This window comes from Poromitra crassiceps (assembly GCF_964638095.1).
Source record: "Poromitra crassiceps genome assembly, chromosome: 6".
NCBI classification, from domain to species: Eukaryota; Metazoa; Chordata; class Actinopteri; order Beryciformes; family Melamphaidae; genus Poromitra; species Poromitra crassiceps.
This window is the reverse complement of record NC_139627.1, coordinates 36,863,926-36,878,992: the sequence shown is the minus strand read 5'-3', so window position 1 is coordinate 36,878,992 and position 15,067 is coordinate 36,863,926. Positions and strand designations below refer to the sequence as shown.

The 15,067-nt window shown below is 46.6% G+C and overlaps 1 protein-coding gene across 1 annotated transcript in view; it reads right to left on the bottom strand.

The window, feature by feature from the left end:
- Positions 1-14,649, bottom strand: part of il1rapl1a (interleukin 1 receptor accessory protein-like 1a) — a gene marked incomplete at both ends in the record, with an annotated part of 229,204 nt that extends 214,555 nt beyond the window's left edge. Inside the window, one exon of the mRNA XM_083639036.1 lies at positions 14,568-14,649. Within this exon, the coding sequence (XP_083495162.1) occupies positions 14,568-14,649 (82 nt within the window). The remainder of the gene's footprint in view (positions 1-14,567) is intronic.
- Between the last annotated feature and the right edge of the window lie 418 nt (positions 14,650-15,067).

The window sequence follows — 15,067 nt, the reverse complement described above, 5'->3', positions numbered from 1 at the left end:
TGCATGAACACAAACACACACACACACACACACACACACACACACACACACACACACACACACACACACACACACACACACACACACACACACACACACACACACACACACACACACACACACACACACACACACACACACACACACACACACACACAAGAGTGTTTGATCGCCTCGGTCCATTGTAGGGTAAACACAATGAGGTCCGGTCCAGTAATGAGGGAACCCAGAGCTGTATTGATCACATGCAGTGACTCAGAGGACCTCTGTCAGTCCCTCAGAGCCCACTTTATATACAGGCAGGGACCCCCACACAATCCCCTCTCATTTACCACTTTAGCTCTCTCACTCTCACACACACACACACACTCTCTCTCTCTCTCTCTCTCTCTCTCTCTCTCTCTCTCTCTCTCTCTCTCTCTCTCTCTCTCTCACACACACATACATGCACACACACACACACACACTCTCTCTCTCTCTCACACACATGCACACTCTCTCTCTCTCTCTCTCTCTCTCTCTCTCTCTCTCTCTCACACACACACACACACACACACACACTCTCATCTCTCCCTCTGCACCACTTGTGTCCTCGATCCATTTTCACGGCTCTCCCTCTCTCCGTGCATGCTCTTTTTTCATCTTTTGTTGTCTCATCTCCTCTCTTCTTATGCTCTCTCTCTCTCCCTCTCTCTCCCTCACTCTCTCTCTCACTCACTCACTCACTCTCTCTCCCTCTCTCTGCTGCCATGTATCAACCTCCTTATTTATGTAAATCCATGTGCTGTGAGAATGAAGCTTGTCTAATGTCCTGAACACTACTGGATTTCATGCCATTTCTTCCCGGTAACGGTAGAATAATGGAAATGTAAATAGCGTTAAGCTGGGAAGCTTAAGACAACCTCTTAATGAAGGCAGAGAGAGAGAGACAGAGAGAGACAGAGAGAGAGAGAGAGAGAGAGAGAGAGAGAGAGAGAGGCAGAGGCATTTCAAACAAACAGGCAGCATCAAAAGAGTAGCGCCATAGAGCAAGCCAGTGAAGCATGTGTGTGTGTGTGTGTGTGTGTGTGTGTGTGTGTGTGTGTGTGTGTGTGTGTGTGTGTGTGTGTGTGTGTGTGTGTGTGTGAGAACTGGCCAGAGGAGAGAGGGGACATTATAGGAATTCAAGGTGTGGGGTAAGAGCTGCCTCTGAATGAAGCCTATAACAACAATATCCTTTCAACTGACATTTCAACCGGCATTCTCCAAACGCTATTCATGTGTCTTCATCTCCCCCCCCCCCCCCCCCCTGCCTTTGCATATGGATGTCGGGCCCGTCTCCAGGGGCCGAGCCCTGCCTGTAGTCTTGGGAGGTGTCGATCAGGCTTTGCTTTTGCTCCGGTCTGACACGGCTAAATCCATCCGTCCATTACGAGGAAAGAACGTGACATTTTGTCAGCATTGATGGTATCGATATTCCCACCGCCTGAAACACTCACGTGGCTGTTTATACATGCGCTCGTCCGAGAGAGAGAGAGAGAGAGAGAGAGAGAGAGGGGGGGCGGGATTACATAAGAAGTGATCCGCGGTGTCTCCCTGGAGCTTTCTGATGTGAAGGCAGCTAGAAGGCAGCTAGAAGGCAGCTAGGGGAAAGAGCGAGGGAGAGGAGAAGAGATTATACGAGAGGGGAGGAAAAGACAGGAAATGGGGCAGAGGTGCGCAAAGGTGACCTCGCGTACGCTGCTGATGAAAAGATGGAGGCAGGCAAGGGAGGGGGGGGGGGGATCTGGCAAACAATGAACAAAACCAGAATAATTAGTGATTTCCAGCACTGATTAAAAGGAAAACAATAGAGGCAGAGAGTAGAGAGAGCGAATGCGAGATGGAGAATTGATTTGAAAGACGCGTTTCACTTTTACTTCAGCAATGTTGGCAAAGATAAGGGTGCGTCGTGCCCTTTATCAATAGCGCGTGCGTCACGTAGCTCTCATGCCTTTACATGGAGTGCAGAAGCTTGTGTCCTTTGCTATATGCTGTTCAACCTTGGGATAACTCTCTATTAGCACATCAGGCTGTTAAGTCAATCCCAGAGCAACTCTGCCAAACGGACCATTGGCTTGATCTTTGATTGTAAAAGCCTGTCAGCCTGGCAAGTTAATCCCTGAGCGGAGGATCGGCCAATCAAGTTGTCAGGCCAAGCTCACTGTCAATAACACATTCAAGTCACAGAGTCAAACACAGAGACATAGAGCAGGCCCCGCCTCTAAAAAGACAAACCCAGATCACATCTAGTCAAGATTGTTACAATCTACGTATACCTGTAGTTATTTATATCCAATGATAACTGGGGCCTTAGAGGCTCTATAAGCAAAAGAAAGCCGTAACACATCAAAAGATAAGGGAGTTTGCTGGCTAAGTCCTCATAGGTGCCTTTTTGATTGATTACCATTTGCCACCTTTAGCTTGTCTAAGCTGGGGCACTCGGCAACGTGAAGCAGTGGACTGGTTAGCGTCACCAGAACCACCCACATCTACAGATGCAAAAGACGAGAGTGAGAGAACATGGAGGCGCTGAAGGAGGAGGAGAAGGGAGGTGTTAACAACAGAAGAAAAAGGAGTGAGCGAGTGATAGAGAGAATGGGAGACAGAGAGAGCACTGTTTATGCTAGATTAGTTGTTATGGTGATAAGCAGAAGGGAAAGGGAGCCGTGTAGTTGTCACGGCAATGGAGCTGTACTTGGCTAATAATGATATGTAAAAATAACTGTGCTCAGTATTCACCCTACTGTACCTGCACAAACACATGCTAACACACACACGTGTGTGCGCACACACACACACACACACACGCACACGCACGCACGCGTGCACAGTGCACACACACATGCACACACACACACACACACGCACGCACGCACGCGTGCACAGTGCACACACACATGCACACACACACACACACACACACACACACACACACACACACAAAAAGATAAAGCAGTCTCTCATTAGCATTTGGAGATGTAGTCAGATTCCTCCCCCACACTCTCAGTGAGGAGCGCTTTTTTTCTAAGTCTTTGCTTAATGAGGGATGGTATATACACTAGCATTGTGTGTGTGTGTGTGTGTGTGTGTGTGTGTGTGTGTGTGTGAGTGTGTGTGTGTGTGTGTGTGTGTGTGTGTGTGTGTGTGTGTGTGTGTGTGTGTGTGTGTGTCTGTGTGTGTGTGTGTGTGTGTGTGTGTGTGTGTGTGTGTGTGTGTGTGTATACGCAATATGCATATGTGTGTGCATGCAGTTAGGTGTTTAAAGGTCTGACAGCAGCGACTGGGTGTGTATCACTCTGACAGAAGGAGATGAGAAAGGACTGTGGGTAATTGTAGTTTGAATGCCATGTAAGGGTTTCGAGAATGCTGGTCTTTGTAGTTTGGCTGCCCGCGGTCTTTCAAAAGCATCTGGTGTAATCAACGACAGCCAACATCTCTGTCAAAGCCAGGGTGTGTGAGATTACACACACACACACACACACACACACACACACACACACACACACACACACAGACACACACAGACACACACAGCTGCCATATGCCGAGTGTCAGCAAGAAACACACCTCTCAGTCATGTCAGTGTGTATGGCATACTGTATATTGTGTCATGTTGTGTCCAATATCAGGCAATAGCAAAGGCCCAGCAGGCAGAATGATCCAATCAGCAGAGGGATGAGATGAGATGAGCGCACTGACCAGTGATCTAACATATAACAGACAGAATGAGACATCACAGCACAGAGAGCACGCTCCACAGCCATATCACAGCCATTTCATTTGGACCAAATTGCCTCTGATGTCTATAAAAGCATCCAGTGGCACTTCTCCTCATTTGCCAGTGTTTAATTACCTGGCAATCTGTTCCTGCAAGCAGATAGAAAGAAACCCACTGGCTTAATGCACGCACACTCACATGATAAACATATGCACACGCCGTCACACACCAGTGCACATTACATGCTAAAGATTACATTGTATTTGTGCCGCAAACATGCTTCATTATCAGTGGAGACCAGCACACACTCCCCCCCCCCCCCCCCCTCCTCCTCCCCCCACCCCCACCGACCCTGCTGCTCGGGCCTATCCTACAGTACACACGGCTGTGTCGCTGATGTAGAGACGGAGACGGCGAGAGAGAGAGAGAGAGAGAGAGAGAAAAGACGGGCTTCCTATCTCCACGCTGCACTGCAGGAGCAGTCTGGCTCTCCAGCAGAAAGCCATTTAATCTCCCATAGTATGCATGTGATCAATCTCCCAGCGCAGTGTTACTGCAGCACGGCCCATTCCTCATCATTTAGAGAAGGAGATATTGACCAGGGGAGGAGAGGCTCTGTAGTGCACGTGCACGCGCGTGCGTGCGTGCGTGTGTGTGTGTGTTGTGAGGAGACAGCCGCAGATGCAAGACTAGCCCAGGATAAATAAACTGTGTCACATGTGTGTGCTTGCACATGTATCATCATATATGCACATGCGTGTACTGTATGTATACTTATGAAGTGTGATGTGTGTATAAACATGTGTGTGTGTGTGTGTGTGTGTGTGTGTGTGTGTGTGTGTGTGTGTGTGTGTGTGCGTGTGCGCGTGTGTGCGTGCGTGCGTGCGTGTGTGTCTGGCCTGGCCTGGCCTGTGTCCATGTAGCTGACTGGGGGCTGTATTCTCTACTTCACATCAATACGTCCCTGCTTAGACATTGCTGCTTAGCGGCTCACAACAGGGAAACAGGCACCACAGGCACAAGCATTATTAATGAGCATCAAATACAATTGGCTTAGCATGGTGTAACTGTAAATAGCTTAGCATGGTGTAACTGTAACTTAGCATGGTGTAACTGTAAGTAGCTTAGCATGGTGTAACTGTAACTTAGCATGGTGTAACTGTAACTTAGCATGGTGTAACTGTAACTTAGCATGGTGTAACTGTAAGGCTGCTCTCCGATGGCTAACGGCATTGTTGAACTTGCCTAATAGTCATACATCAAATGTGTGCAGATGTCAATGCGGATGGCTGATCTGTCAATAAACTATTATAGTCTTTCCCCACAATGGAAATGAGTGAGAATGAATGCTGGATACAAGCTGGTAGTCAGACCCCCGGCTGTGGGACAGGCAAGCTCTCACACTAGATCTTATTTGTGTTTGTCATTTAGCCCATCTGCTTGACAGGGGGAACGTTTCAGGCACGTCTCAGAGTGTCAGAGAAATGATTTGTGAAATGAAAAGGATCTGGCTTTGACAAACAAATGAGGTGACTGACTGACTGACTGACTGACTGACTGACTGACTGACTGACTGACTGACTGGATGTAGGCATTTTGCGTTCCCGTCCCTGCTCTGATGGAGAGCTCATTCAGGCGCCGGGCTCTCTGCATGTGGACTTCATCTCCCACAATGCCTCAGGGCCGTGTCAGATTTACGGTTATCCGTGGCGGGCTCTTATCAGGGATTTGGAGCGGGACTTTGCATGTGAGTCATGTGGAATATTGGGCGGTATCGTTTTGATCCAGCTCAGAGACACAGCGAGAGGCCGAGGTTGGGATATCGCAAGTCACACACGAACACACGTTCAGATGAATAATCGTGCACACGCACACGTGTGCGCACGCACGCACGCACGCACGCACGCACGCACGCACGCACGCACACACACACACACACACACACACACACACACACACACACACACACACACACACACACACACACACACACACACACACACACACACACACACACCTGACATCTCCTGCTGGGATCATCGGGTGTCATATCAGGCTATATAGACAGTGAGCTGACTGCAGGGCTTATGAGGTAGTGCACTAACATTACCCTACATATATCAGTACAGTGCCTCTGCCGGCTGGCTGTGAGCTTCTCCCACACTGGCAGTGGAGCGGAGCCGACACTCCGGTTGTTCTCCACCGCTGCATGTTCACTCATCCCTACAGGCTGGCTTTAAAAGCCATTACTCCAGGCAGCGGGCCGGGCCGGTGCCGGTGCCGGGCCGCGGGCCTGGCTGATGTGTATTGTCTGGCTCTCATGACATTTGGAGTGCATACTGCAAATGGACCATTTCCCGACTCTCCATCTATATTCTTTCTTGATGCTCCCCCCTCTCGCTCTAAAGCTTTGGATTCCCTCACTACTACTCCTCTCTCTCTCTCTCTCTCTCTCTCTCTCTCTCTCTCTCTCTCACACACACACACACACACACACACACTGTACTGTTCACCTCTTGTACCATCTGCTTCTTTCCTTTTTTTCCTTTGAAATAATTTTTCCACTGCGCTCTCTCTCTCTCTCTCTCTCTCTCGTGCTCGTTCTCCGAGGGGAGACATCAACATTTCATTGCACTGTGTGTAGTGTAGGCCAGTGGGTTGCCAGGTCCTGTCTGACAGTTCTTGCCCATATTTAACATTCATCAGTGTGGCTTACAGCCGGCTGCAAACCTAGTAATTGGGTTTGTGAGCAGACTGAGAGCCCAGTTAAAGAGTCCCTGTCTTCTCTCATTATAGTCTGGGTCTGTACGGGCCGGTCTCTCCACACAGCGGGGCGAGGCTGGATCAGGTCTGCTCAGGTTCTGCCCGGGCCAGTTGGGGACAATGGGAGCGTGATGGATGGCCCCTGACAGCTTGTCTCTGTTGGAGACCTCCTCGGTGTCCCTGGGAGTAAATCTCACACCGTGTCAGCATGGCCTTGGTCAGCGTGCCGCACAATCACACAGAGGCCAGAAGACATATCGAGTGGAGTGTGGGAGTGAAAACACACACACACACTCGCCCGCAGGAGAGCACACACTCCTAGATGTGGGCCACAGGTGACCTGGGTATTCACATGGAAGCACGGGCGCACACACACGCACGCACAGGCGCGCACACGCACACACACACACACACACACACACACACACACACACACACACACACACACACACACACACACACACACACACACACACACACACACACACACACACACACACACACACACACACACACACACACACACACACACACACACACACACAACCAAGGACCAGCAACAACAATCTGCCCGAATTGATATCCAATTGTGCCGAGTCTGACTGGTCATTAAAAGCACAGGCAGTGTCCAGCGGCGGTGTGGAGGAAGAGGGAATAAGAGACGCGTAGAAAATCCCCACCGCAGGGAAAGTCATTAAGTGGGGTAACACAGGTCCTAGCAGAGTCCACATCGGGTAATTATAGGATTTGGGAGTGCAACAAACTGTGGGAATGCCGTCCGGACACTGGAAGGGGAAATCAATTGAAAGCAGCTTTAGCCATTGTCTCGCGAGGGCTAATCAAGCCTTCACAGCTGATCCCTCATTCACAACTATTCAAGGTTACAGAATGGAATTCCCAGCTATTCCTGCTCCCCTACAGAACGCACAGAGAATTCCCCATTTGATACGGAATGCCACACAAACAAATCATTAGAACAGTAATCCAAACAAAACTCTCTCTCTCTCTCTCTCTCTCTCTCTCTCTCTTTCTCTCTCAATGTGTCTTTCTCTCTGTCTTTCTCTTTCTCTCTCTCTCTGTCTTTCTCTTCCTCTCTCTATCTTCCAATTGTAAACTTTCTTTCCCTCTCACCAAGTCCTTCTCAAACATCTGTGGTTTGTTCATTTTCTCCATAACAGTCGACTTGACTTTGACCTGAATGTTTTTGAGTAGTTTTATGCCAAAATGAGACACCCACTCTCCCATATTCACTGCCGGCATGAAGGGTAAGCAGCATAACAATGGGTTAGCATTGAAGCTAATGAATGTTTTGAATGTTTAAACCCATTGTTCTCATGTTTTACTTTTAGACAAATGGTGATTATTTCACCAATTCTGACAGCAGCCGCCATGCTAGCAACAAGCACCCTCTGCAGTCACACATTCTGGTTACACAACGTACCATAACAAGGAAGTAGCGAGCTAGCGTTGAATGGGCAAGGAGCCCTCCTGTGGCCAAGATACACGTTCATGGAGCTCCAGAAAATACCGCTTTCTACAACTCTTGGTGACTTCTGAAGAAAAATCGACCCAATGATTTGGAACTTGATAACTAAAAGAGTAGTTTTTGACTTTGTAGTGATACTACGCACACACATACACAATAAATCCCAGGGTTTTACAGCTGCTTCTTTCCCTATGTATGGATGTCGATGTGAAAAACTATTTTTGGGCTGCAGGGCGTCACGTGACTTGCAATACCGAGCTTGGCCACCATGTCGAATTTGCTTCAAGGCTGAGACCTGACGCCTGGGGGCAAGTTCAACTGCTCAATCTCTTTGGGCAGGCAGCAGCACATGAAGACAAATGTCCCAGACCTTTGAACCAGAAAACAATTACCCAGCCGAGGCCTTAACAGCCAATGAATCACCATCACCACTACATGTCATCTTCAACACACGCCTATCACACCTCTAACCCCTCTATCCTGCTCACTTGGTCAGGATAGCTACAGGAGACAAGAATACAGTGGGGCAGAAGAGAAAATGGTTCAAATGTATGTTGGCGTTCACAGTTTAATATACTGTAATAGATTAAAAAAAAAAAAACAGAAATGGCAATATTGGCTACGGCAATTTCCAAATCAAAACGTGAATATATATACAGTATGTTTTACAAACTTATAGCGAAAGATGTTACAGGCAGTTTCATTCTCAAGGTACTACTGTATGTCGAATACCAAATCAAATTTCATGTCAAAGAAAGACGTTCATTTTATACAAACTGCAGTAGCCTATCATTCTGTCACCACTCATTCTATTTTTTAACATTTTTTTTACGCTGAAAAATAAATTATGTGGGGAAAAGCTGTGTCAACATGTACAGTATTACAATTCATAACGCAATTGTGATGTTCAGCAAAATCAATTGTAGTATGATTTGTTTTTTCAGTTCTGTGCTGTCCTCATGTGTGCCCTTACTTTCCATGTCTTTTGAGTGGCTGGCTGTGTGTGTATGTGTGGATACGTATGTGTGTGTATTTGTGTGTTTGTGTGTGTGTGAGAGGAACAAAGTGTTTATGTTCCAGATTACATGTTCAACATTAGCTTGTCTTACTTCCCTCCCCCCTCCATTTATAATGGTGCAGGCAGACATAGAGGAGTCTTCCAAAAGGACCATTAAGTGGCCAAACTGGCCAGTGACACTTGGTGACCTTTGACCTCACAGAGGGGAGGCGATACTCATTCTATTGCAATCGATATTTGACCGCAGGACCCAGAAGAGCAACTTGATTGATCTGATCTTCTGTCCTGTGTCAAAGCTATAGGGAAAATCCTCCTGAGACCGAGGCGGCATACAGCCACGCAGCGACTCACACACGTACGCATGTATGGGTGCAGCATGCAAACTCACACATACACACACATCTGTGCGTACACACACACATCTGTGCGTACACACACACACACACACACATCAAATCCCTACATAAGCTAAGTTAATAGAACTGTGATTGGATAAATACACAGTCAGAGACACACTCACACACATAATCAGTCAATCAATAGTGCCTCAATAACTGAACAAAGAGACAACAACATAAAGTCCATTACTAGTCTCTCACTGTGTTAGAACACTCTGTTCCACACCATAGGGAGACACAAATCTTGCTATGACAATTACAGTAAATGACCTAAGTAGTCATATCACTTACTTAGATAATGAGAATGTAACAGATTTTCTGACTGCTAAATTGCTGAATCAATGCTACTCCATTGATCTTTGTTAAGTAGTCTAAACTAAGGGCCTGTTCAAGCTACAAGAGGCTGATTTCACTGATACATGTTTAGCCTGGTGAGTGACAGACATTTCTTTTGTATTATTATTCTGTTGTTGAACTCAGGTCATTTGTTTTTAGTCTACACTTAATCTATGCCCATAAAGCCCACAGCAGCTTGAAACATCTACTGTATGTAGCATCTATTTAACAACAATGTCTGGATCTACTGTATGGCCATAGTAGAGTCTAATCTGCTGTTTCATTAGCAGTTTGAGGGCTAGAAGAGCTAGAGAGTAGACAGGGAGGTCATGTCAGGTCCACTCAGAAATACTAGCAGGGTTTCTTCTGCATAGAGAATTACAAGGTGGCTGCCTCCGTCAGATTTCACTCCGCCTCCAGCTCTCGACAAAACTCTGCACGGGTGAAAACACTATTTTCTAACAAGCGGTGGATTTCCGCCTTTTTTCTTTTCTTTTTTTGGGCATTTTTGCCTTTATTTAGGCTGCTTTCTCACTGGGAACGATTGCTTTCATTCCGTTCCGCACGCGGGAACAATTGCCCCCCCGCCCCTCTCCCCCGCTGGTCAGCTTTCACATTACAGCATTTCTTCCGCGTTCCTCGGAAACGGAACAGAGTGCACTTGCATCATCAACTATGCCTGGAGTTTATCGTCGCCCGTTTGTTGTCTATGTGGTTCGGAACGGTTGGCTATCACACTCGCAAGTGTTCCGTGTCCGGGCACGCCAAAGCGCTCCCCAGACCACCTTTTCAAGTGGATCCTGTCACGGTTCCCCATTGTGCGCCTGGGTGCAGAAGGGAACGGTACGCCACGTTCACACTCGTCAAATGTTCCGAAACTGGGGTCAATTTGGGGAAAAGTGTGCTGGGGAACGGTACCGGAGCGCCATGCAGTGAGAAAGCATAGGCGATATGGCCCTAAAATAATATCACGATATTTCAGGTTTTTTCTGCAATAACAATATTCTTGGCGATATGACAAAACGCTGAAAAATATTTTAATACTAATTTCAAGAACATACAATGCCAACAAAATAAGTGTTATAGTTTTATATGTCAGCATAAACGGAACAGTTTGCCTTCAAATATTCAAATATGCCTTCAACTATTACTGTGGTTTGCTGTACATGCTCTTTTGTAACCAAACCACTTTCATACTGAAGTCACTCAGTTTTTTTGGAATTAACTCCTCCACCGGGGAGCCTCTTTCAGCCATGCTCAAGCAACGTCACACCCCTGACGCCATTACATCAACAAGTCAGAATATTGCCATTAACACAATATCACGATATGGATTTTTGACGACATGATAATGAACTGTAACCATATATCGATAACGGTACGATATGGCACACCCCTAGATAGGACAGTAGGCAAACAGGAAAGGTGGGGAGAGAGAGAGGAGATGAAATGCGGCAAAGGACCTCGGGTCAGATTCAAACCCACCTCGGCCGCGCGAAGGACCGAGCCTCTGTCGTACGCGTGCTACCAGGTGAGCCACCAGGTGAGCCACCAGGTGAGCCACCAGGTGAGCCACAAGGATTTCTGTCATTTGTAATTGCAAATGCGGCATACCTGGCGTGGTGGAGGCGTGACGCTGTGTGCGTTTGTGAATAGTCACTCTGAGCACGGTGGGTTTCACAACAGGTCCTGGTCAGAAATCGGTGAAGCCCCCCCACCCCACCCACCTAAAATCGTATCATGTCAAAATAATCCCATATCGGTCAGGCTCTACAATAGTAGCACCTCTGCCTCATTTTGAGGCAGGGAAAACCGTGCCTGCTCCCTCCTCTCTGCTCCAAACACATCATCTGTCTGGTAATTCTATCTATTCATTAGACTGTTTAACCTCTGGAAGCTCGCACATGGACCCTCAGTCACACTCCTGTTGTTTGAGTTTGCTCCTGGTGTGCAGGCTTTTCAGTCTGCTGCTGCTGCAGGTGGAACGGCCAAGCTTGTCTGTATTCTGTGTCACTGACCGTCTTCCAGCACATTATTCATAGATAAGTTGCCCTTCTGCCCTTTGTGTCTGTCTACTGTTCTTACTTCAGTATAAAACCTTTAGCTAAAGGTCACTCTTTAAAAACCTCAGACACACATACCCACTCAAGTCTGCTGTACACACACACACACACACACACACACACACACACACACACACACACACACACACACACACACACACACACACACACACACACACACACACACACACACACACACACACACACACACACACACACACACACACACACACACACACACACACACAAGGGGTGGTCCGATCCGGCTAAGCCACGATCCGATTCCGATTCCTGGGGTCACGATCCGATTCCAGAATCGATTCTGGATTCCAACGATTCTCGACTCCAACGATTCTCGATTCCAGAATCTAGAATCGATTCTCAATTATGTAGTTTTATATTGCAATAACACACAAAGGTAAATCTAAGACAAAAAATTACAAATGTATTAATGCAGAACTTCAAATTCAACTTCTGAAGTATTACAGTCAGGGCCTAAATTCATTTTGCAAACTAGGGGGGAATTCCCCCCTTATGTTCTTCAGATAAGATGGATTTATAGGCTGGGGGGGATCTGTAGACTTTGAGAAGGATTTATAGATATTGGGGGGAATACATTAACCAGAGCTCTTAAGTGCAAGAGGTGGTGGCACCACAGTACACAAATGACATGAACATTTGGACACTTATTCAGCCGGTATCTTGCATGTTGCCTTCAGATGCACTGTAAAAAAAAAAAAAAAAAAAAAAAAAAATTACAATACAAATAAGAATCGATTCTTGGGAGTTTGGAATCGATCCAGGAATCGTGGCATTAAGAATCGCGATCCTCTCAGAATCGATTTTTTGGAGCACCCCTAACACACACACACACACACACACACACACACACACACACACACACACACACACACACACACACACACACACAGGTGTGTGTATGCATGCAGTGCTTTGTCGAAAAGATATTTTGGGCGAAGATAATTGAAATGCATGAGCCACTCTTGTTTTAATGTAAATATGAGGTAAGATGAAGTTTGCCTAATTGCCAAGTGCCAATTAGTCTTAACTACTTGGTTCATTCACCAGCAGTATCATCACTAGCTGCAGAAATATTGCTGTCACTTTTCATAAGAATCTTAATTTCAATCAGTGTGATAAAATAATAGACAAATCTTGTTTTACCCAGTTACGCAGAAGCTCCAAGATCCGCTCCCTTCTGTCTTCCAAGAACCTGGACGCATTCATCACATCTAGATTACTGTAAGCCTAAGTCCAAATGTTGAGATCATCCGATGGGTCACTTTCACAGATTCACAGATCTAGATTGAAAAGCAGCAGTGCTGTGGAATGATTTGCTGGAGGAGATCAGACAAGCCACATCTTTGTCTTCTTTTAAATCTCCTTTAAAAACACACTTTTTTAAAATGTGCTTTTACTTAATTGCTGCGTAATAAATAAATAAAAATCATGTTTTTTTGAGCGGGGGTTCCTATCTGGAGGAAAGCCCAGGGGAGCACGGGGAGAACATGCAAACTCCCCACAGAAAGGCCCTTTTTGATGATCCCGCCTGGGCAGTAGGCACTGAGGACATGGGGATGGGGACACAACCTCAGCGCCCACAGCGTCCCAGGCGGGAATCGAACCCAGGACCTTCTTGCTGTGAGGCGACAGCGATACCACTACGCCACTACGCCCCCATTTTTATTTTTATTTCATTTTCATTTTTTGTCATTTTGTTGCATTCTGTTTTTATTTTGCTGTTGTGAAGCACTTAAATTATGTTTTGAAAAACAGACATTTTTCACTCACACTATACAAATAAAATTAATTGTTGTTGTTGTTGTTGTTGTTGTTACCTAATCCAGTACATTGAGCTAGGTAATCACTGAGTACTTGAATGCCATATAACACACAAGGCCTGTTTTGTCTTCACATTCTTTTAACAGACTAGCTGCCTATCCAGATATCTATTCTTGTCATGAACAAAGTTTCTCCCTTCAATCTTTTCTCTCCATGTTCTCTTTTGACCTTTGCATTTGTTCCAATCATAACTGATGCTCAATTTGCTGGCATTTCAAGCCAAAATGAGTTTCACATTACCCCTTGGTGACCCAGACACTGAGCAATTGGATCATTTGGTGGCTGTCACTCTCTCTGGATAGAGAGAATTCTAGCTAATTCTAGCCAGGAGGGAGGTATACCTTTTCAGACAGTAATCATGCTCTCTTCACCTGAGACAGGCACAAAAAAAGGCGCACTCGCATCTCTAAAGCTCATCAGACAGAATGACTCCCACAGGAATGAAGAGGCGAACATAATGAGCAATTATCTGGACTTCGCCTCTTTGAACTATCTTTTATATTAACATGGAGACCACCTTCAGACTGTGGGACAGTGACACACACACACACACACACACACACACACACACACACACACACACACACAGCGTTGGGTACCTGAGCCTCTCTTGGAGACCACCTTGTGGGACAGTGACACACACACACACACACACACACACACACACACACACACACACACACACACACACAGCGTTGGGTACCTGAGCCTCTCTTGGAGACCACCTTGTGGGACAGTGACACACACACACACACACACACACACACACACACACACACACACACACACACACAGCGTTGGGTACCTGAGCCTCTGTTGGAGACCACCTTCAGACTGTGGGACAGTGACACACACACACACACACACACACACACACACACACACACACAGCGTTGGGTACCTGAGCCTCTCTTGGAGACCACCTTCAGACTGTGGGACAGCGAGACGTACAGCAGGATCAGCAGAGGGCTGGGCGGTCTCATCTTCCCCCCGTCCTCACGGCCTGCAGGAGAAGAGAGGAGGGTGAGAGAGAGAGAGGGAGAGAGAGAGAGAGGGAGAGAGAGCTATCAGTCAGTGTTTGTGAAGAAGATAAAGTAGCCCCTTGTCCCTGCTGACAAGAATGACTGTCAGTGTAGAAATATATTTTGTAACACCCCAAACACTGTAACAAATGCCCGTCACTGATTGCCACACATACACGCGTGCGCACGCCCACACTGTGACACGCATATCAAAATATAATTTTCCGCATCCCCCTGGGGGTCTTTCTTTTAATGATTTTCTCTCATGATTGGAATTGAGACAGGTTATCATCGCAGGGATATATTTCATGAGATCCCATTCCCTGAGTTGCTGACGAATCAATAAAGACATAATTACATGTGTAAGAAACACAATTTT